Source organism: Quercus robur, chromosome 10, assembly GCF_932294415.1.
Source record: "Quercus robur chromosome 10, dhQueRobu3.1, whole genome shotgun sequence".
Lineage (NCBI taxonomy): Eukaryota > Viridiplantae > Streptophyta > Magnoliopsida > Fagales > Fagaceae > Quercus > Quercus robur.
The window spans coordinates 49,850,942-49,872,431 of NC_065543.1; the positions used below are offsets into that span (position 1 = coordinate 49,850,942).

General features: G+C 33.3%; 2 protein-coding genes across 3 annotated transcripts; one reads left to right on the forward strand and one right to left on the reverse strand.

Moving 5' to 3' along the window:
* The first annotated feature begins 6,403 nt into the window (after nucleotides 1–6,403).
* LOC126704424 (uncharacterized) lies at nucleotides 6,404–11,992 on the forward strand. Its single transcript, XM_050403436.1, has 5 exons — nucleotides 6,404–6,938; nucleotides 8,810–8,846; nucleotides 8,957–9,193; nucleotides 9,294–9,341; nucleotides 11,248–11,992. The coding sequence occupies exons 1-5, from the start codon at nucleotides 6,637–6,639 to the stop codon at nucleotides 11,737–11,739; spliced, it is 1,116 nt and encodes a 371-aa protein (XP_050259393.1). The 5' UTR covers nucleotides 6,404–6,636; the 3' UTR covers nucleotides 11,740–11,992.
* A 2,880-nt stretch (nucleotides 11,993–14,872) lies between these two features.
* LOC126704423 (autophagy-related protein 16) lies at nucleotides 14,873–19,207 on the reverse strand. 2 transcript variants are annotated; one of them, XM_050403435.1, is made up of 5 exons: nucleotides 19,084–19,207; nucleotides 18,726–18,852; nucleotides 17,886–18,067; nucleotides 17,593–17,788; nucleotides 14,873–16,137 (listed from the first exon to the last, which is right to left on the reverse strand). In XM_050403435.1, coding segments are annotated over exons 1-5 (1,530 nt in total). In that variant the 5' UTR covers nucleotides 19,086–19,207; the 3' UTR covers nucleotides 14,873–15,114. The 2 variants fall into 2 exon arrangements, with proteins under 2 accessions (XP_050259392.1, XP_050259391.1); XM_050403434.1 differs by lacking the exon at nucleotides 19,084–19,207 and having other exon boundaries at nucleotides 18,726–18,890.
* Between the last annotated feature and the right edge of the window lie 2,283 nt (nucleotides 19,208–21,490).

Consider the following 21,490-nt stretch of genomic DNA (forward strand, 5'->3'; position numbering starts at 1 on the left):
ATATTCATCATACACATTTGGCATTGCACAATCAAGTGTGCAATGGGATGCATCTTTCTCAGCCTCGTGTTGAATCTAGTTCAACTTGCTTAAAGCTCCGGTACGTACAGAGAGTCGTTGGTCTATTTTAATCACTCACTAAACAGTGATAGCTATTAATATATGTCTGTATCACTAAACAGTGATAGCTATCACTGTCTGTATCACTTAGATCTTCTTCTTTTTTTAACAAGATGTGTCACTCAGATCTGGTTGTTGAGAGATTTATCTGGTAGACTGTACTGCTATCTCTTCGGAGAGATTTTAGGATTTTCGGTACATGTGTTTGAAAATATCTATTTTGTTGTTTAAATGTATGTGTGAAAATATATGTGAGTTATGTGAAAATTTATTGATATTTTGGTATGATAATAAAGAGTTATGATCAAGAACGGACATTATAAGTTGACACTCTCTAAAAAAATCAATCAAGTGAGGCACTTTGCATTTTCACAATATTTACAAAATTGTTTTTCTATGAAAATGAAAATACTGAAAAAGTGTATTCATTTTTTGTACTTGAATCTAACTTTTAGAATACTGAAAATGAAAACTAAGTACAAGTTCAGGTTTTTTTTTTTTTTTTTTTTTGGTAGGCCCACTAAAAACTAAAAATAAAAACAAAGAACTCCACTTCTTTTTAGCTAACCATACAAACCTTTAACTCTTAAAGACACTAGAACAAAATTTCTCCCCAAACTAGTTTAGAGAGAAACCTTTCAAACTTATCATATATCTCTTTTTCAAGAGTGAATTTTGAAAATCTAATCGTTGAATTTCGTGTTCTTTATGTTCTTAATATGCATATCAAATTTCGTTTAATCGGATTTTATTTACTATGTGATCAATGAATTTATTTTTTATACACAATTTTAGATTACAAAAACTTGAAATTTTAACATTTATTTGATGACATAACAATTGATCTTTGATTTTCTTGAAATTTTGCAAGCATGAAGGATATAATAAGAACATGCAATCCAACGGTTAAATTTTCAAATTTCACACTCAATATAAAAATATATGATAAGTTTGAAATGTTTCTCTCCAAAGAAACTTTATTCTATATAGTATTGATTATTTTCGGGGTCAGTCTATTTAAGACAATTAACAAAATATGGACCCGAATTAATTTTGATTTTATAAAACCCCATACCACATAATAAATGAACAATAATCTCTTTCTTTCTTTTTTTTGATGACCAACAATAATCTCTTTCTTAGTAGTTAGTATCTTTAGAAATGAATTTTTCTTGCTCTTATATATATATACATAGGAAAAATGTTCATACGTCCCTCAACTTTGGATTAGTGGCCAAGATACCCATGAACTTTTTTATTGGCCAACTTAATCTCTAAACTATACACACCTGCCAAATTAAGACCCTAGTTAATTTCATGTTAAAATACAAATGGAATAAGGGCACGTGAACTTTAAAAACTAACCAAATCACACGATAGAAAAAGAACAATACTTGCATTAGAAAAATAAAAATAAAATAAAAAAAGAGAGGACCTGAAGATACAAGCAGTGAGACAATGGCTGGATGAAGAACTCGGTGGCGCTCCACGGTGGCTTTGGTTCTACTGCCTCTCTCTCCTCTCTACCGGTCAAACTAGTTCTCTCCTCTCTTTTTTCTTTCTATTGTGTGATTTAGTTAGTTTTTAAAGTTTGCATGCTTCTCATGTGCTCTTATTCTATTAGTGTTTTAACGCGAAACTAACGGGGGCATTAATTTGGCATGTGTGTATAGTTTAAGAAGTAAATTGGCCAATAAAAATGTTTAGGGGATGTCTTGGCCACTAATCCAAAGTTCAGAAGGTGTATGAACATTTTTCCCTATATTTTTTAATATTTTTAAAAATAACTTTCAACTACACATTAAAATTTTCATTCAAAATAACTTCCAAAGAACAATTAAAATTTCCATTCGCAGCAGAGATTGGCATTCATGGAGAGTGATGCTCAAACCATTATTAATCAGCTGCTGTGCAGAAGAAGTTCTAGCTAAGTTTGGTGAGGTAATTAAAGGTTGCAGTGTATGTCAGCCTTTTGGAAGAGCTAAAGGCACTCGTTTTAAACGCAAGGGCAATATTGTTGCTCATGTTTTAGCAAAAAAGGAAAACTTTGTAGGATATTTTCACATGTGGCTTGAAAGAGATTCCACTTGATGTCCTTCCTTTTGTAATTCGTGATCTGCTTTAGTTTTTTCAATAAAAGTCAGTTCGACTTGATTCTTCACCAAAAAAAAAAACTCTTTGTCTCTCTCTAGCTCTCTCCTTTAAGATCACTCGATTCAATTGACAAATATTTCCTCCAAATGAGTTTGCAGGAATTTTTCTCTAATCTACTACATGACAATTTATATGATTATTAAGCTATATTATTTAAACAAGTTTATGAGACTTAATTCTCAAAAAAAAAAAAAAAAAAAGTTTACGAGACTTATTAAAAAGGTCATATGATTCATTACGTTTTTTGGGGGAAAAAAAAGTCATGCATGTGACTAAAAACTAAAAAGTACATATGGATGATCTTTCAACTGTCACGTAGTGAGTTGGAGGAAGATTCCTCTAAACTGATTTAGAGGTAAAATTTTCCCCTATTAAATTCCATAAAATAATTCTATGGAATTTTTATTTGTTAGTTTTAAAAAAATATTATTTAAGAAAAGGCCCCAAAAGGAATTCATCCATATATTTTTATCTTCTCTTGTTGATTGTTATTTTCTATTTTTTGGTTTGCAAATATAAAAAGACAAAAGTTCCATGAATTTAATAAAATTAAGTTTTGAACCAAATATACACATTTTTGAAGGTATATAATGTCATGTTATTTAGAATTTTAATGATAAGGTACCATATACTCAATTACAACTTACAAGATAAGATTTAATCATGGATCTTCATTCTTGCATTTCAAAATTCTATTGAAGCTTTATTGTGACGATAATTATCGCCTTACTACTCACTACTTAAGGATATAAATTTAACATAACTTTCTGTAATAAAACTGTCACATGCGTTATAAATAAATGGTGCCCCTATAATAGTGAAAATTTTTGAGTTAACAACATCCAAATGGAAAATTATTGAATATTTCGGGAGTACAATAAATATGCACTCTCCCTTCTCACATGAATTGTGGGTCTCACCATGAATTTAATTAGTAAGACCCACAATTATGTGAGAGAGAAGAGTATGCACTCATAGTATTTCGAAAGTATTCAATAATTACCTCATCTAAATATGTCCAAGTCTTAAAAAAATGAGGATTCTTCCATAGGGCAGAATCTTAAAAAGAGAACCTAAGAAAGCACCTAAGTAATGTACCTAAGTCTTGCTTTTTAGTTATGGACAAAATTTAAGTACAGTATTTTAAGTGCTATACTTTAAGTTCTCCTCTTAAGATTTAGCTATATGGCTATTTAACTAAAAAATACACTTTCATCCCATGAGAAAAAATCCACATGGCAGAATCTTAAAAAAAGAATTTAAGGAACAGCACCTAAGTAATGTACTTAAGTCTTACTCTCTAGTTATGAACAAAATTTAGGTACAATACTTTAGGTGTTGTTCCTTAGGTTCCTCTCTTAAGATTTAGTCATGTGGCTATTTAATTAAAAAATACAATTTTATCCCATGAGAAAAAATTCACATGGCAAAATCTTAAAAAGAGAACCTAAAGAACAACATCTAAGTAATGTACTTAAGTCTTGCTTTTTAGTTATGGACAAAACTTAGATACAATACTTTAGGTGCTGTTCCTTAGGTTTCCCTTTTAAGATTTAGCAATGTGTCTATTTAACTAAAAAATACACTTTCATCCCATGAGAAAAAATTTACATGGCAGAATCTTAAAAAGAGAACCTAAGGAACAGCACCTAAGTAATATACCTAAGTCTTGCTCTTTAGTTATGGAGAAAACTTAGGAACAGTACTTTAGATGTTGTTCCTTAGGTTCCCCTCTTAAGATTTAGTAATGTGGCTATTTAACTAAAAAATACACTTTTATCCCACGAGAAAAAATTCACATGGCAGAATCTTAAAAAGGGAATCTAAAGAATAGCATCTAAGTAATGTATTTAAGTCTTGCCTTTTAGTTATGGACAAAATTTAGGTACAGTACTTTAGGTGCTGTTCCTTAGATTCACATCTTAAGATTTAGCAATGTGTCTATTTAACTAAAAAATACACTTTCATCCCATGAGAAAAAATCCACATGGCAGAATCTTAAAAAGAGAACGTAAGGAACAACACCTAAGTAATGTACCTAAGTCTTGCTCTTTAGTTATAGAGAAAACTTAGGAACAGTACTTTAAGTGTTGTTCCTTAGGTTCCCCTCTTAAGATTTATCCATATGGCTATTTAACTATAAAATACATTTTCATTCCACAAGAAAAAATCCATATGGCAGAATCTTAAAAAGGGAATGTAAGGAACAGCACCTAAGTAATGTACCTAAGTCTTACTTTTTAGTTATGTACAAAACTTAGGTATAGTACTTTAAGTGCTGTTTCTTTGGTTTCCCTCTTAAGATTTAGTCATGTGACTATTTAACTAAAAAATACATTTTCATCTCACAAGAAAAAATCTATATGGCAGAATCTTAAAAATGAAACCTAAGAAACAACACTTAAGTAATATTCCTAAGTCTTGCTCTTTAGTTATGGACAAAATTTAGGTATAGTACTTTAAGTGTTGTTCCTTATGTTCCCCTCTTAAGATTTAGTCATGTGATTATTTAACCAAAAAATACACTTTCATCCCACGAGAAAAAATCCACATGGCAGAATCTTAAAAAGGGAACCTAAGGAACAGCACCTAAATAATGTACCTAAGTCTTGCTCTTTAGTTATGGACAAAACTTAGGTATAGTACTTTAAATGCTATTCCTTAGGTTCCCCTCTTGAAATTTAGCCATGTAGCTATTTAATTAAAAAATACACTTTCATTCCACGAGAAAAAATCCACATGGCAAAATCTTAAAAAGGTAACCTAAGGAACAGCACCTAAATAATGTACCTAAGTCTTGCTTTTTAGTTATAGCCAAAAATAATAAAACAAAAATATAGTGGGGCATGAATGCAAGAGATCTACTCAAGTTAGCTCATAACTAAAATACATTAAAGACAAAGGAAAAAAAGAAAAAGAAAAGGAAATTAACACTATTTCATATCTTCCTATCCTGCTCCATTCTGTATAGATTTTCCTAATCTTGAAGAAGAATGGAATGGGAACAGGTTTTAACTATTTTTTTTGCTTCGAGTGTGTGTTATATTATTTAATTTTTTATACATAATTCTAATTTATTTATTTTTTACATGTTCTCTCTTCTTTTTTCTTTTTTTTTTCTTTTTTTTTTTTTAATTTTTTTAGGGACGTTCTGTTAACATATCTAAGAACAATCATCTTTCTCTTGACACTCTTAAGTCTTGCCATTGTCCGATTTGTCCCTATCTTTTCTTTTCTTTTTCATCTTTATTTCATTTATACTAAAGTCACTTTTTTTTTTTTTTTTTCTAGAAAAGTTACCTGATTAGAGATGGCAAAACAATACTACTAGTACCATCTACACAAAATTTTCAAAATTATTAAAATGCTTGATTATAAGTATTGGTAAACCCAAAACTTTTTACCACCACTTACAATCAACTTTTTATTGTGAAAAATGTTTTGAAAAAATTGCATACTTAGCATTAACATTCAACAAGAGAGATTGTCTCATACCTTAGATGCATATGAAAAGTTCTCATTAAAATGACATCATTCCAATTTGTCCTGCTTCAATTCTAAAAATAGACTATGTATAATTCACGTGTTAATGAAAGAATAGTTCAATACGCGAGACGAGACGAGACACATATAAAAACTTTCCATAAAAATGACAATCTCAACTTCTCCAGCTTCCATTCTAATAAAAGGACGAAATAGACCCATCACCTAATCCCACCCTTTCTTGGTAGCATCCTTACATACCACTTTTGAACTAGATTGGTGGTGGGTTTCTTTTTTTTTTTTTCTTTCTCTTTTTTCCAATAAGTATAGAGTCATAATTTTTTTTCTCAAACACTAGGGTGATAAGTTATAAGTGGAGACGATAAAATATCATAAGTGGTCCATCTAGATAACAATCTAAAACAACTTTATAACTCATCCATAGTAAAAATTTATATTAGCAGTGATATTCATTATTCATCTTTAGTTCAACAAATTAGGGAGGGAAAGAAAAAAAAAAAGGGAAAGTGATATAACACGTGGAGCATGTTCATAGAGTAATGGACAACTACATAAGACCAAGTGGGTACATTATATGATTGTTTCTCAACAAAAAAAAAAAAAAAAAAAACTAAAGAATAGGAGAGAGAGAACAGTCCCACACACTTTCCCCACAAATCTCTCTTACGCACACTTCTCATTGACTCTTCTTGTCTCTTTTCACTGTGCAAACACCAAGCACAAGAAAACTTGACAAAATTCCAAGGAATGTCAATTTCCTTCTGAGAACTCTCTCTCTTATTCTCTCATCTTATAACCAAAAACACAGTTTTGCAGTACTTGATTCAGTCAGTGACACACAAAGAGAGAGAGAGAATAATGGGTGGGATGACTTCATCAATGGCTGCAAAATTTGCTTTCTTTCCTCCAAACCCACCTTCCTACAAGCTAATTACAGATAATGCCACTGGCCTTTTGGTCTTGGACTCATTCCCTCGCCGTGCAAACATCGAGGTTCTGAGGCTTCCAACGCGTCGTGGCACTGAGATCGTTGCCGTTTATATTCGGCACCCCATGGCCACCTCTACCCTCCTTTACTCTCATGGAAATGCAGCTGATATTGGCCAAATGTACGAGCTTTTCGTCGAACTCAGCGTCCATTTGCGTGTCAATCTCTTTGGGTAACTCTTCTCTCTCTACCCTTTTGTCCATTTTGGAAGATTTTGCTCATACATGTGAAATTTGGTCATGTTTTTGTGTGTGAATTGGTGAAACTAAGATGACTTTTAGATACCCTTTTTTGTGTTTATGTGGGAATTTAAAGTTTCTTTGGGTAAAAGTAATGGGAGATAGTGGTTCAGAGAGAAGTTTCAAAATTCTTGTGATAGTGGTTCAGAGAGAAGTTTCAAAATTCTTGTATATATATATATATATATATATATATATATATGTGTGTGTGTGTGTGTGAATTTTGAAAATCTAATCATTAAATTTTATTGTTCTTTATTTTCTTAATATACATATCAAATTTCATTTAAATTGAATATTATTTACTATTCGATCAATAAACATTTTTTATACACAATTTTAGATCATAAAAATTTGAAATTTTAATATTTATTTGATGAGATAGCAATTGATCTTTAATTTTCTTGAAATTTTATATGCATGAAGAATATAATAAAAACATACAATCTAACGGTTAGATTTTCAAAATTCACACTCAATATAGAGATATATGAGAAGTTTGTAGAGCTTCTCTCCAAACTAGTTTAGAGAGAAACTTTGTTCATTGAAAACTTGGTGATAAATTAGATGAAACAAGGAATTCAAGTAGATTGGGATGTAGGGTGGCTGGGTTGGGTTGGTTCTTAGGTCTGAATCTTGCATCCGATGGGAAAAAAGAATGCACACACATATAGATTTTGTTCATTTGTTATCTGTATAGATTTGAATTCTTACACATCTAATGTTATTTTTAGGTTGTTTTCATTCTTCACCCAATTAAATAGACATTGGTAGTGGATATGGAGAATCATATGAATTTCTATTACCCTGCTAAGCTTAATCAATTGATTCCACAACAGTTACCAAATTGGCTGGTGAATGCATCTGCATGGTTGAGACTAGTACAACGATTTGTTTTTCTGGTATACTTTTGGTCCAGGGTTTTAGTGGGAGAAAAATTAAGTGTTATATGAATTTAAAGAAGTTGGTGAATGCACCTATGCTTGGTTGAGACCAGTACATTAATTTCTATTTGTGGTTCACTTTTTGGTCCAGGTGTAATGAGAAAAGAAAAAAGTTTTATAGATGGATTTAAATAAATGTTGGTGAATGCATCAATGCATGGTTAGGACTAGTACATTAATTTATTTTAATGATAAATTACAAAATCAAGTTTTGCCCAACTTAAGCACCATGTGGGATCAGAATGTGTGATATTTCACCAACCGTGCCACTTATTTTATTTGTGACATTGATTGCACAAAAATTTAGCTTCTAAATACTTACTCGTGTACATTTGTACACTAATTATGCCTTAGTAATTTAGAATGACTTTACTACTTTTTTCCCCTTTTGAGTAGGATTCTTTTACCTGCACCCTCCTGAATTCACCACCCCCCCCCCCCCCCCCCCCAAAAAAAAAAAAGGAATAAAGAAAAAAAGGATTTTTGTTGGAAGCAGAAGAAAAGAATCTCTTTTGGTTATGTGGCAAAGAAAACTTTTTTACATATGGAAGCAAAGTAGCAAAAACAAGCCTAAAAGGAGCTTCACTTGCCTATACTTTAGAAAAATGTTTCCTTGTTTCAATAAGAATTATGATTATTATTTATTGAAGATTATATTTGCTTGTCATATGCGTGAGCCTTTGTTCTAAGGCTGAACACCACAAGATATTCCTTGGCAGCATTAAGCCATAGATTACAGTGCCCATTTTATTATATGATGGCTCTCTTATTGTAGAGTTATCTAGATAAGAGGCAACTGACTTTCCACTTGAGCCTCATGTATTGAATATACTCTCAATCACCTTATTAAATTTATGCAGGTATGACTACTCTGGCTACGGGCAGTCATCAGGAAAGGTAACCACAGTATAAAAAAATTAAGGCAATATTAATTTCCTTTTATAGTTCTACAATTAAAACATGCTACACAAAAGCACTCTGAATCTCATATGTGAACCTTTCTGCAGCCAAGTGAGCAAAATACTTACGCAGACATTGAGGCAGCATACAAGTGTCTAGAAGAGAACTATGGTACTAAGCAGGGAGATATAATTCTGTATGGCCAATCTGTTGGAAGTGGCCCTACTTTGGATCTTGCTGCCCGTTTACCTAAACTAAGAGCTGTTGTTCTTCATAGCCCTATTCTATCAGGCTTAAGAGTCATGTATCCTGTGAAGCGCACATACTGGTTTGACATCTATAAGGTCGAATTCTTGTTTATTGATCTATAACACTGTCAAAGATTGTTAAATCCAAAAATATTGTGTTTGTTCTGTGTCTGAATATTAATTTGTTTTTGTGCAGAATATTGACAAAATTCCTTTGGTAAAGTGTCCTGTACTGGTAATTCACGTAAGTGTCCAGAATTTAATATCTTGTTTGCCAATAGTGTAATATAGGAGTGTTACCATTATCTAATTTTGGTTACATGCTGCTTCTATTTATTGTTTCTTTAGTTGACTACATTAATGCAGTATCATGCAATTGTAACAACCCATGTAGTCATTCTTGGGGGTAGTTGGGCTTATACTAGAAATAAAATGATACCATTTAGTCTTATAAAAACTTTAGAATCAAATTGTTGCAGAAAATAATGTCAAAATAAGTGTGATAGAAAATTTGGAGACTCAGGTAATTTCCTGAAAATGGAAATGTTGAAGAATGAGTGGCAAAAGAAGTAAGGATAGAATATGTGCTTCTGTAAGAAGCCAGAGATGGTGGTTGAATACCAGACGCTCATGTATCACATGCAAGTAAGAGCAATGGATGAAACTGTTATTTATGTAAGGCACCTAAAGGACTAGAGATAAGAGATAAAGGTTTACGTCTACAGTAAGGATTGAGCAGAATCTGTTGCAGCAAGATTATTATAGAATGTGTAGTTGACCTCCAGTAATTAAAATAGGGCTTTGTTGAGGTGAATAAAGTAGAAATGGAGCATAAACCTAGTTACCATTATTCATAAAATATGTTCCTATCACCTTTTTAAATTTGGTTTATATTGTTGCTCACGACATCAACTAGCTTCAATTTAAGAGGAGTGAAAATTTTATGGTATGGGATGCTGTGTAGTTTCTAATCTAATATCTGCATTCTGCCTTATCCAATAGTAAGAGACTAATTAGAAGTTTAGAGTTGTTGAATGCCTGGCAATTAAGAAACAGGCTGGTGTATCCTAGAAAAGAGGTTGAGGTAGTGACAATTATGACAAGGAGATAATTTTTCAACAAAGACTTAAAGCGTATACTAGCAAAGAGGTTAAATTTATATTAAGTAGGAGGCATCTAAGGACATGTCAATTAAGGGAGTAATAGAGACTATGATTTTAGATAGAGTATAATGGAGGAAAAGAATACACATAACTAACCCTAACTAATCTGTCGAGAATCCATAGTCAACCCCAAAAATTTGGGATTAAGGCTTTGTTTGTTGTTGTTGTAGGAGGCATCTAAGGAAAGAGGACGGCTAGAAAATTAGCAATGGAAGAAGACATGGCAGTTTGTGATTTCATAGAAGATATGAGGTTTTTTTTTTTTTTAATTGGCAAGTTACATGTGCACACCCAATGAATTTTGAACCCACGACCTCACTCTCCATCCCCTTTTTAGAGAGAGAGAGAGAGGGGGGGGAGGTGGTTGGAGGCGCAATTTGAGTTAGAGATCATTGGCCTAATAGAGGATATAGTTTTAAATAGAGCTAAAAAAAGATCTTTCGTCATTTGTGGCAAATGCCAACTTGTTGTGATCCAAGTACCTTTTTACATCTGAGTTGTTCATCAAATTAACAAACAGGTGAATTAAGTTGCTCATCAGACATTTATGGTTTTAAATGTTACTTGCATGTACACCTTCTATTAAAGAACGTTTCCAAATCTTTTCTTTAAGTTCCTCAAGGTAATTTGAGGTTTAAACAATATTTTCTTATATGCTATGTGTGGAACAAAAACACCCCCATAAAGTTGAGGTCTTGGTCAAATATGGCACATAAAATACAAATTTAAATCTGGGAGAGTATCGTTGATCAGAAGTTAAAAAATAAAGTTAAGTTTTTCTTGTTTTTGTTTTTGTTTTGTGGCACTGCTATATGGAGTTCTAGCAGCTGCTGTTCTTGACAATGTTTGTCTTGGTCCATGGTCATGGGATGAGTCAATCTTGCATTACACATGCGTATTCTCTCTAGTTATTTCTAGTTATACTTGGCACAATCTCTGAATTAAGTATTAAATTATCTGATTTGGTATCTTACCCTTGTCATTCAGGGAACTGCTGATGAAGTTGTCGACTGTTCTCATGGCAAGCAGCTTTGGCAAATGTGTCAGGAGAAGTATGAACCTTTGTGGCTCAAAGGAGGAAACCACTGTGATTTGGAACTTTATCCAGAATATCTTAGGCATCTAAAGAAGTTCATATTTTCAGTGGAAAAGTCACCTTCACGAAGGAATGGTTCAAGGAGCAGCACAGACCGATCGGAGAAGTCCAGACGGAGTACTGATTTTTTTGAGGCTCCTAGGAAGAGTTCTGACTGGAGAGAAACACCTAGGAAGAGCATAGATAAGTCTGAAAAACTGAAAATTCATGACTACAAGTTTCATAACATTGACAAGTTAGATAAGTTAGGAATCTCATATGACCAAATGGAAAGGTCACGGAGAAGTGTGGAATACCATGAGAAATCTAGGAGAAGCATTGATCAACAGCTACAAAAGGCACGAAAGAGTGTTGACTGGTTGGATAGGATTCGAGCTGGGTAGACCTATTCTTTGTAAAATTTGTGCACTGCATTTGTTCTTGGGGAAGGGGACCAAAAAAAGCAACAAAGGAAAGATGAGGAAATTATTTTGTGTTTCATTTATGGTTTCAGGATTTTTCTTTTGAATTTCCATTGGTTGTGTTATGGATTGTAGGGTGAGAAATGTTGGGATCGTTATCCTTGATTGTCAATGAAAGAACTCTAACCTCTTTATTTTTTATCATTGAAAGAAAATGAGGCTTGAGGTTTATTTATATTATCATGTTTCTAAAGTGATAGCATCTTCATTGTTATAGAATGCTTCTTTTCATTCTATACAATTTAGAGACGAATGTCCAAGACTGGAACACTGGGTACATGTCATGACAAATGTAGCAAAAGACTTTGAAGAAAGCTAGTCTACCAAGGATTTTGAATTTGAACTCTAAGAACCTTAATATCACAAATGACAAAAAGATTATGGATATTATTACTCGCTTTGGGTCTGTTGACTGCTAAAAATAGAATTTAAGGTCACCACAGAGTTTAAGTTCTGTGAATTTTATAATATAGATAAATAAAAATAATAATAAATTATTTCTCAGGAAGCTTAATAGAAGTCTAACAAAACCCAATATTTAGATGGGGAAGATATGGTGGGAAGGGCAAGGAGAGAATAGGTGAAGTTCTCTCTTTTCTATTATCTCCCTCCGCTTGAAACATATCCTCAATAACATATTTAGTATCTTGGTTAATACTTAATACTAGTATTATTATCAAAAGAGAATTTTTTTTATGTGCTTAAAATCAGTAGAACTTAAAAAGAAACTAAAAGCAAAACTTATCATCTCCCTCCTTTTATTTATTAACTTTAGTGTCATAAATCTTCAAATTTCTTAACCCTTTAAAAATAATAATAATAATAATAATCCTCAATTGGTCTTCAAATTCAAATTATATCTTATCAAAACACTAAAGTTGTATAATTTATTCAAAAACTAAACTACTAATATTAGCTAAGGGGAAAAAGGAAAAAAAAAATACCACAAATCATTAAACTAAACAATTAAAAATAATAATATTACTTTTTGTCATATATATATATATATATATTTTTTTTTTTTAATAAATTCCGATTTAGAATAGGTACTGTGAGGGAGCCGAAGACTGAGGAACCTAATTCGAAGGTGAAGGCGTCCAATCTAAATAAAGAAAAATAGGCAAAAGGGACTCCACCCACCCAAGGAGAACAAGAGAGCAAAGGGATGACTGACACCTTATTGAAGCCCAAGAATAAAGAAAAGGACATCAACAAGAGAGGACGAGACCTGCGAGGATGGTGGGCGGAAGTTTCTTGAAGAAGACACCTCCCACCTCCGCATTCAATACTCTGCACCAACCTAATCAACCACATTAATAAGGAAATGACACCTGAATAGTAACATCACAGCTAGCAACTATTTCTACCACCTCCAAAATGGTCCTGATGGGACAAGTATCTTGAAGGATTACTTGAAACGTACAGATGGAGGGCTAGGATGCCAGGGAAGAAACTATTAAAGAAAGGAAACCCCCTAGAAAAAGGAGATGAACATTTTCCAAGAAAGAGAAAACTGGGGAGAGAACTAAGGAGAACCTTGTAAGAGAATTTGAGCTTAAGTTATTAATAAAAGATTTATACTCGAACTTGCCTGAGGAGGGTATTATCCTCAACTGTTGTCCTACATTCGTTTACTTGTTATTCTGAATTCAATAGTCTTAAACTTGGACCTATCTTTATATTGCACTTGGGTTTAAGACCCACTCTCTTAAAAATTTATTATTTGGAGCAAGATGTGTAGGACAAGGCACCATTGTTCTTAGTGGGCTTGGGCCTTTCTTTTTGCCACCATTACAAGTACTTTTAACTTAAATGTATATTTTCCTATTCTTAAGAAAGTGCATCGAAATGAACCAAAAGTAGACAGAATTAGACCGAAGTGTACCAAAGTAAACCAAATTGACCGAGGTGGATTGGACCAAATGGACTGAAATGAACTGATTTAGACTGAAATAGACTGATTAACTCGGCGAATGGATTGAAATGGATCTAAGTGGACTGAATTGAACCAAGTAAACTGGATTAGATCGAACTGGACTAAATGGATTGAAGTAAGAGTAACCAAGAAAAAGAAAGGTGTGAAAAGAACTCTTTCTAAATTAAAAATAGATGAATGTATAAATGCAAATTAAATGTAAAGTTAAAACAGTCCAAAATATTATTAAAAAAAAACTGTCCAAGATGAAAGTGTTAAGTCAATTGGTTAATATATTTAATATTATCAAAAAAATTAGAGGAACAAAACAATAACAAAAAAAATGGTGATGCAGTCGATAATGTGGTTCAATAAGAGCATAAAAACATTAAAAGCAATGTTTCGACTTATAAATAGTTTATAGATATAGATAGGAAAAATTGCATTAGCCTCTCCTAAGGTTTTCAATTACGGCACTTACCTCCCATCTACTTTGGAATAGGACATTCATCTCCCCCAAAATGCGAACTGTTTATTCTGAACTCTCCTGGATGACTTAAAAAGACTAAAAAAATCTTGAATTTCTTATGTTACTCTCCATTTAAATTATCATCCACACCCCTCATTTTTAGTTCCTCCAAATTAGGAATTTTAGAGTAGTAGGGGTTCCCACTTGTATTAATTTATTTTAAATTATCAATTTTACCCTTATGATGTTAATTTATATCTATTCCGTTAAATGGCATAAAAGAGGGATATAACAATCAATTTGAATGACGTCTTTATCATTTTCTCTCCTTCCCATTTACATTCTTAAAACATCCACACAAAAAAAAAAATCAAATGATAACCGTTCTCCTCCCCTCCTTCCTTCTTTCCCCTCATATTCTCTACTCCTCTCCCTCCAAACTTCCAAACTCACTCTAAATGGCAGTTAAGCTGGGAGCCCAGGACCTGGTGGGGTTATGGTATCATCATTCTCACCTGCAGCAAGGAGGTCAGTATGTAAATTGTGCAGTAAAAAGCAGAAGTGCAGCTGAGACTTGGGAATTGCTGCATGATCTAAATATCTTCTCTAACCATGCTTACCCACTATGGTTTCAACATTCAAGTGATACATAAGGAGTACAAGACTGCGAGAATTGGAAGTGGAAGTTTCTAAATCCGTGATTATGGATTAGCCAATCTTCTTTTTTTTTTTTTGTTCTTTTTTTGTAGGGAGGGATAATCACAATGTACAATTCTTTAAAATTCAATATCTACACCAATCCCACACCTAATTTTAACTAATATACAGTATATGAAAATGTAGATAAGAGATCTAAACATCTTGAAACTGACCAGACTCCATGTTACTAATTTAAATATTGACAGCGTACCCATCATGTCCAGGTACATATAATTCCATTCCTGTCTGCCGAGGCTAAAGGTTTCCCAAGCCCACTCCAAGAACAACACAGCACCGGAGAAGTGTGTTCCCTCAGAGTGCTCACTATATCAGCTTTAGATATAGACCAAATGGAGATAGAACCATCAGCGGATCCAGCAGCAACATAGTTGTCATCTGGACTGATACAGGACCGGCTCCAATTAGACGCCACTCTATTTCCAGACGCTCTAAGCGTGCCACACACTTCCAGAGATCGCATATCAAACAAATTATGCAAGTTGTCCCTTCCACTAGTCAATACTACATTTCCGTTCCGAGACAGAGATATAGATGTTACAGCAAGTGAATGTGCAGCAACTTCACTAAGTAGCTTTCCTGTCTGAATATCCCATAATCGAAGATTCCCATCAACGTGACCAGAACAAATGGTTTGTCCATCCATGCTGAAGCTAAGAGCATTGCAATTGCTGTGACAAATGATTGTGTTAATGCAGTAACCTTTATTCAAGTCCCAAACTTTTATGGTACGATCATAAGCTGCACTCAAAACATGACGACTCGAAACTTTGCTTACATCTACAGCACAAACTTTATCAGTATGGCCAGTGAGAGTATGGCGGACCCGACCTGAGTTGACATCCCATACATACAAGTTGTTCGAACTGCTTGCTGCTATGACAGATCTATTGTCATGGGTAATGGTAAGATCAAGAACAGAGCCAAGGCAACCATAGAGAGTATGGCTTAGTGATCCTGTGTTTGTATCCCACATCTTGATTGTCCTGTCCTGCCCTCCACTGACCAACTTGCCAGAATTGTACTCAAACAATATGGAAGCACAGCCACCTTCATGGGCATTGATCCTGTGCTTGCATATAGAGGGAATGGTTGACTCCATAAAAAATTCAGCACCATCTTCATTTCGACGGACCACACCATCTACTTGTTGTTGAGCAAGTTTTTCTAAACCACTAGCCTTGAGCCGATCAACCATTTCTTCATAAATTGCATTTGCCTAGTAGATCATAGAAAACTAAGGTTATTCAGATATACGCTATGAATAACAGGATTGCAATAAATAAACCGAGACTCATTTACAATCAAGGGAAACAGATCAAAACCTTCCCCTGATTAATCTGTTTCTATATATTATATGTCAAATCAGAAGCTAACATAGAATTGCCCCAATATGCAGTCTTTATAAAATGTGTTCATCTATGATATATAATATGTGGTTTTTAAAGGGCAAGCCTCATGTAAAGCGTAACAAAATATATACAATTGAACCCACAAAGAAGATAACAGGAGACCAAGAAATAGGTAAACCAAAACTTAGTTATAAACAGAAAACAAGTAACAAGAAACGAAAATCTCCCCTTGTCCAAAACTGAAAGGAAGTACATAAAATTTCCCAATTCTCACTAAACCTCTTGCAGTCTTGCATGTATATATATATCATTCTTTTGGTTTTTAATTGGTAAGTTACACACGCTCTTGGTGGGTTTTGAACCTACAATTACACCCTCCACCTTGCTCCTACAAGGAAAGGAGGTGCCATTTGAGCCAAAGTTCATTGGCTTTTCATATATATTCTTTTCTGGGAAGAAGGTTATGTCTTGTAAATCATTCAGCACCCACAAAATGATATGATTATGTTCCTCTAAAACACACGACAAGAGAAAGGCAATTACATCTTCATTGTGAAGCTTGAGAAATATCCACAAGGACCACAATTATCTTAACACAATCAATCTCACACCTCAATAAAATAACTTTTGGTAATTTTTAATTTTTATTTTTTATAATTTGATTGTTACGATAAGTGGAGGAGGGGTTGAACCCTGATTCTCCTCAAAAAGGAGAACAATATTTGCCACTGAGCTACAAAGCTCTTGGCAACATTTAATACACCTTATATTAAGGTTTCAGTTATCTTACCCACAAATTGAATGCACTAAACATTCAACATACATGTTTTTGCATAGTTCTCCAAAAACACTATATTCTGGTTTGTGCAGGAACTGTTCTTCCTGCAGTTAGGTTTTTCTAAATCATCCATAAGAAAGAGGACCCCTATATGTAACTTGAACAAATCTCATTTTAGTAGGGGGTATTAGTGATTCCTAGACACTCACAAGCTATGACAGAAATGTACAAGCAAACACAGTAGTATTTTTTGATTGGTAAACACAAAGGTATTTGTATAAATAAATTATATAACGTTCCAACTAACAACAGTTTGATGGAGTTTCCTACAAGTAGTGGCATAACTCACACACACAAATATTAATTAAAAAAAAAAAAAAAAACACTTCCACAGGCAATCCTTCTAAATCCCAATCAATCTTCTGTTGGAGTGCTACTCTTAATACCAGAAGATTCCAAAAAAACTGGGAAAAAAAATTTTGACACTATATTCTTATACCCAATTAAATGCTTTGATTCAAATTATGGAAAAAATATGAAGTACCTCATTGAGTCGTTCTGCATCCTTCATCTTCTGCAGCATCCAGCGATCAACTAACATCTTATTTTCAGCCTCAGCATTCTTAGCTTTATTAGTCATCTCTTCCAGTTCTGCTTTAAGTTGATGGTTCTCACTCACAAGCAATTCTAAAGCTTTAATTTTTTCTTCTAGGTCTGCCTGTAATTGAGAGCATTCATCCCTGCAGCAAATACCTGAGTTGGAATCATCCATTCCCACAAAAGCCTGAAAATTTCAAACTATCTGTCTAGTGGGTTAAAACATGTGCAAAAGGTAACCTTGTTTGGGTCAACTCTGTCTGCAGATTAGTGATTCCTTCTTCTTTCTCTTGAAGCGATGCTTTTGAAGCTCTGGACTCAGCAACCTCCACCACAAGTTGCTCAGACAATCGAGATTGAGCTTTGTAACATTGCTGAAGTTCCAACTCCAAATTTTCTGCTTTCTGTTTCCATTCTGAACCCTTAACAAACACGCACCAAGGATCTCACTCACAACATTCAAAATTACCAAAACAATATAAAGTTGCAATGTAAAGTTGCATAGAAATCAAGAGCCCAGAAAAATAATGGCAAGTATTCATTTCTAGCTGCACCAAATTCCTCCATGAAGGGTTAACACACCCAATCCCAATATGGTCACTTATTATCAGGTATAAACTACATCTAGGCCATGTCATAGTGCCTATGGTGTAGCCAAGCAATTCACAAACTTATTTCTTCATTGGAAAACAACTTCTATGCTTACTAACTTACGCACCATCATCAAAGTAACATTGTGAGTTGCAACGACCCAAAACATTAGGACTGTAAATAAAAGCAATTCGAACAATTTTTTAGAATCCTTTGGACTTGCCTCTTAGCCAGTAAAACCTACAGACAACTAACCCCACTCGCCAGACCAGTTGCCGGGTAGTCCAGGGGCATTCACCCTTGACGAGCTAAGCAGTTTATATCACCTAAGATCGCCTAACATTGCCTTTCACAATCGACATATCCTATCTTTCCCTAATTAGCAATTCAACAAACACTTGGAGTGCATTTTTCAACAATTTGAAAGTTCACAAGCAGCACAAAATCAGAATTCCAAAAAATCACCAATTTTGCAAGAGATAAGAGTACCTGAGAGGCGATCGGCCTAGAAATCGCGATGAAAGCCGGAGCATGAGCTCCTTCTTCAAGCAAATGCCGCTTCCGCAGAGCCTTCAATGCGTGCTTTATCGCTTCCCTCGCTATCACCTCCTGTGACCTGTGAAAAAAATTCATCTCCATCATCATCAAATTCAAAAAAAAAAAAAAAATCTCACACAGAGAGCTCTATCATCAACGTATCCTCTGGTTTAATTGATGAGCTCTTCTTCTTTTTTTCTTTTTTTTCCTCGTATTCCTTCAATTTTCTCAGCAACCAAACAGAATATTAACACACAAAAATTAAATAAATAAAAAAAGCGTGTGAGAATTAAGTAATCTTAATACTTACATATTGATCGAATTAGATTGTGTATGATAAATTGATGGAATTAGGGTTTGCGATAGGGAGAGAAGTCCTGTTCTTAATCATTATTGTGTACATAAGGTGGCAAGCCCATGTCAGCATCATGGAGTAGAGATTTATACTGATAAAATAAATTTTTTATTCTTTTTTTTTTTTTTTTCTGAAGAATAATATTTTGATCTTGTTTATCAATAATAAATATAATATTATGAGCTTAATACACATTTTCAATAATTAATTATTTAATTGAATTGTACGTATAAAAATTTGGTGTCATATTTACGAATCATAATTAGTAAAATTTGAATTGATGAACTTAATAGTTTTTATTTTTTTGAGAAACGATCAACCTAGTACCTGAATCGATGTTGTTTAATTTGACTACTTATGTAATTGAGTTAGTAAAATACTAAAACCCGGTGAGTTTTTTTCCAACCGGGTCATGTCATTTTCACCCACAAGTTTTTTAATTTTGAACAAAATTATCCTTATAGGCACATTACATTATTGTTTTTTTTTAGAATGAAGAGTATAATGAGATTGAAGTTGTACTTTTCAATCAAGGTATAGTGTTATTTTTTTATTTTCTTGAGGATAAGATAGAGTTTTAAGTCTTAGCTCAAATTGTAATTCATAAAATTAAAGCAGCTAGTAAGATATTTAATATGCATAGAATATGACTTTCGAATTTGAGATATGATTTTGTTCATAGAATTTTAAGATATGTAATAAGATTTTATTTAGCAAAGATTTTTATTTTTGCTAAGTATATTTATTATTTAGAGAATATTTGGCTGCAATTATATGTCATCCTTTATTTTATATTTTCTAGTGTTTATTAAGAAATAAGAAAAGCATACATAATATGATTATTAAATCTAGATTATACCTTAATAATTTAGTTTAGGAGTTGGGTCATTGGGATATTGGTTCAACCAGTATATCATTGATTCATTGGTCAAAAGGGGTCCACATGCACATGGAGGGAGTTATTTGGATTAGTGAGCCAATAGACTTCTGACAAGTGGAATATTCCTTCTACTTGGACATCATTTTTTATATCTTCTAGTGTTTATTAAGAAATAAGAAAAGCATACAAACATGGTTATTAAATCTAGATTATACCTTAATAATTTGGTTTAGGAGTTGGGTCATTGGGATACTGGTTCAACCAATATATTATTGGCCAAGAGGGATCCACATGCACATGGAGGGAATTATTTGAATTAGTGAGCCAATGAACTTTTGGCGGGTGGAATATTCCTTCTGCTTGGACATTATTTTTTGAATTAAGTTTGACAATCATGGATCTTGCAGTGATTTTGTGTCCAAATCTTGAATGAACTGTGGTAGTATATTGCTTCTAATTTCCATTATGAGCATCATTTTTTAGGATTTCAAACCAAAATTTTTCAAAATATTTATTATTGTTAGGGAAAAGGAGCTTGTAAAATCCTGGTTCAAAATGAAGGTATAGGTAATCTAGTGAATTGATACTTGAAAAGTTTTGGCTGTTTAATTTGATCACTTATGCAATTGAACCAATAAAACAAAAAATCCCAATGAGTTTTTTTGCAACCTAAGCATGTCGTTTTCACCCTCAACACATTGTATGTGTATCCCAATGACCCAACTCCTAAGATAGGCCCCCCAAAGGAAGGTTTTTCACTTCGTCCCTGCAACTAGGAGTGGATCCTTTAGACTTTAGTCCAAATAGGTTGCACTAAAAACTCATATTACTTTTGAGTCATAAAGCTCATCTTTGTTGCAGGGAGTGCTAATCAGAGAGAGTTGATTAGGATGAGAGTGAGATGACTTGTCTAATCAATGCAAGTAAATATATTTTTGGTTCTCTAGTTCTCATTGTGCGGTTGAATATTTGCTATTATGAGGTTGGGATTAAAACTTTATGATTCAGTTCTTGCACATTGTATTGTGAAACAATTCTGTAGCTAGCTAGTGTTTTACTGTGTATGTGTAGATGTAGTGTTGCACTTTTTTTTCTTTTTTTTTTTTTGGTTTCATGGAATTTTCCTTCCTCATAGACAGAAAGTATAATGGCATTCTTGCAGGTCTTGTGAAATCTGTTTTGCCTCTAGACTTATTGATAACTTAAAGGTCATGCGTTCGACTTCAAGACATCATTTATAAACTACTTCATTTGCTTCATCCAACTTATACTTACTGCCATTTAATCTGAACCTACACTTAAGGCTTAGTTGTAGCAACTTAAAGACACATTTACATAAATTTGTAGTCTATAATCTCATCCTGGATATATGAGAAACATTCCCTGGCATTTGGTTTTTTTTACTAATTCTTCAATATCAATTTGCTTTGCATATCTATAATCTCATCACATTCACAGAAGTGCAAAATAACACATACCACC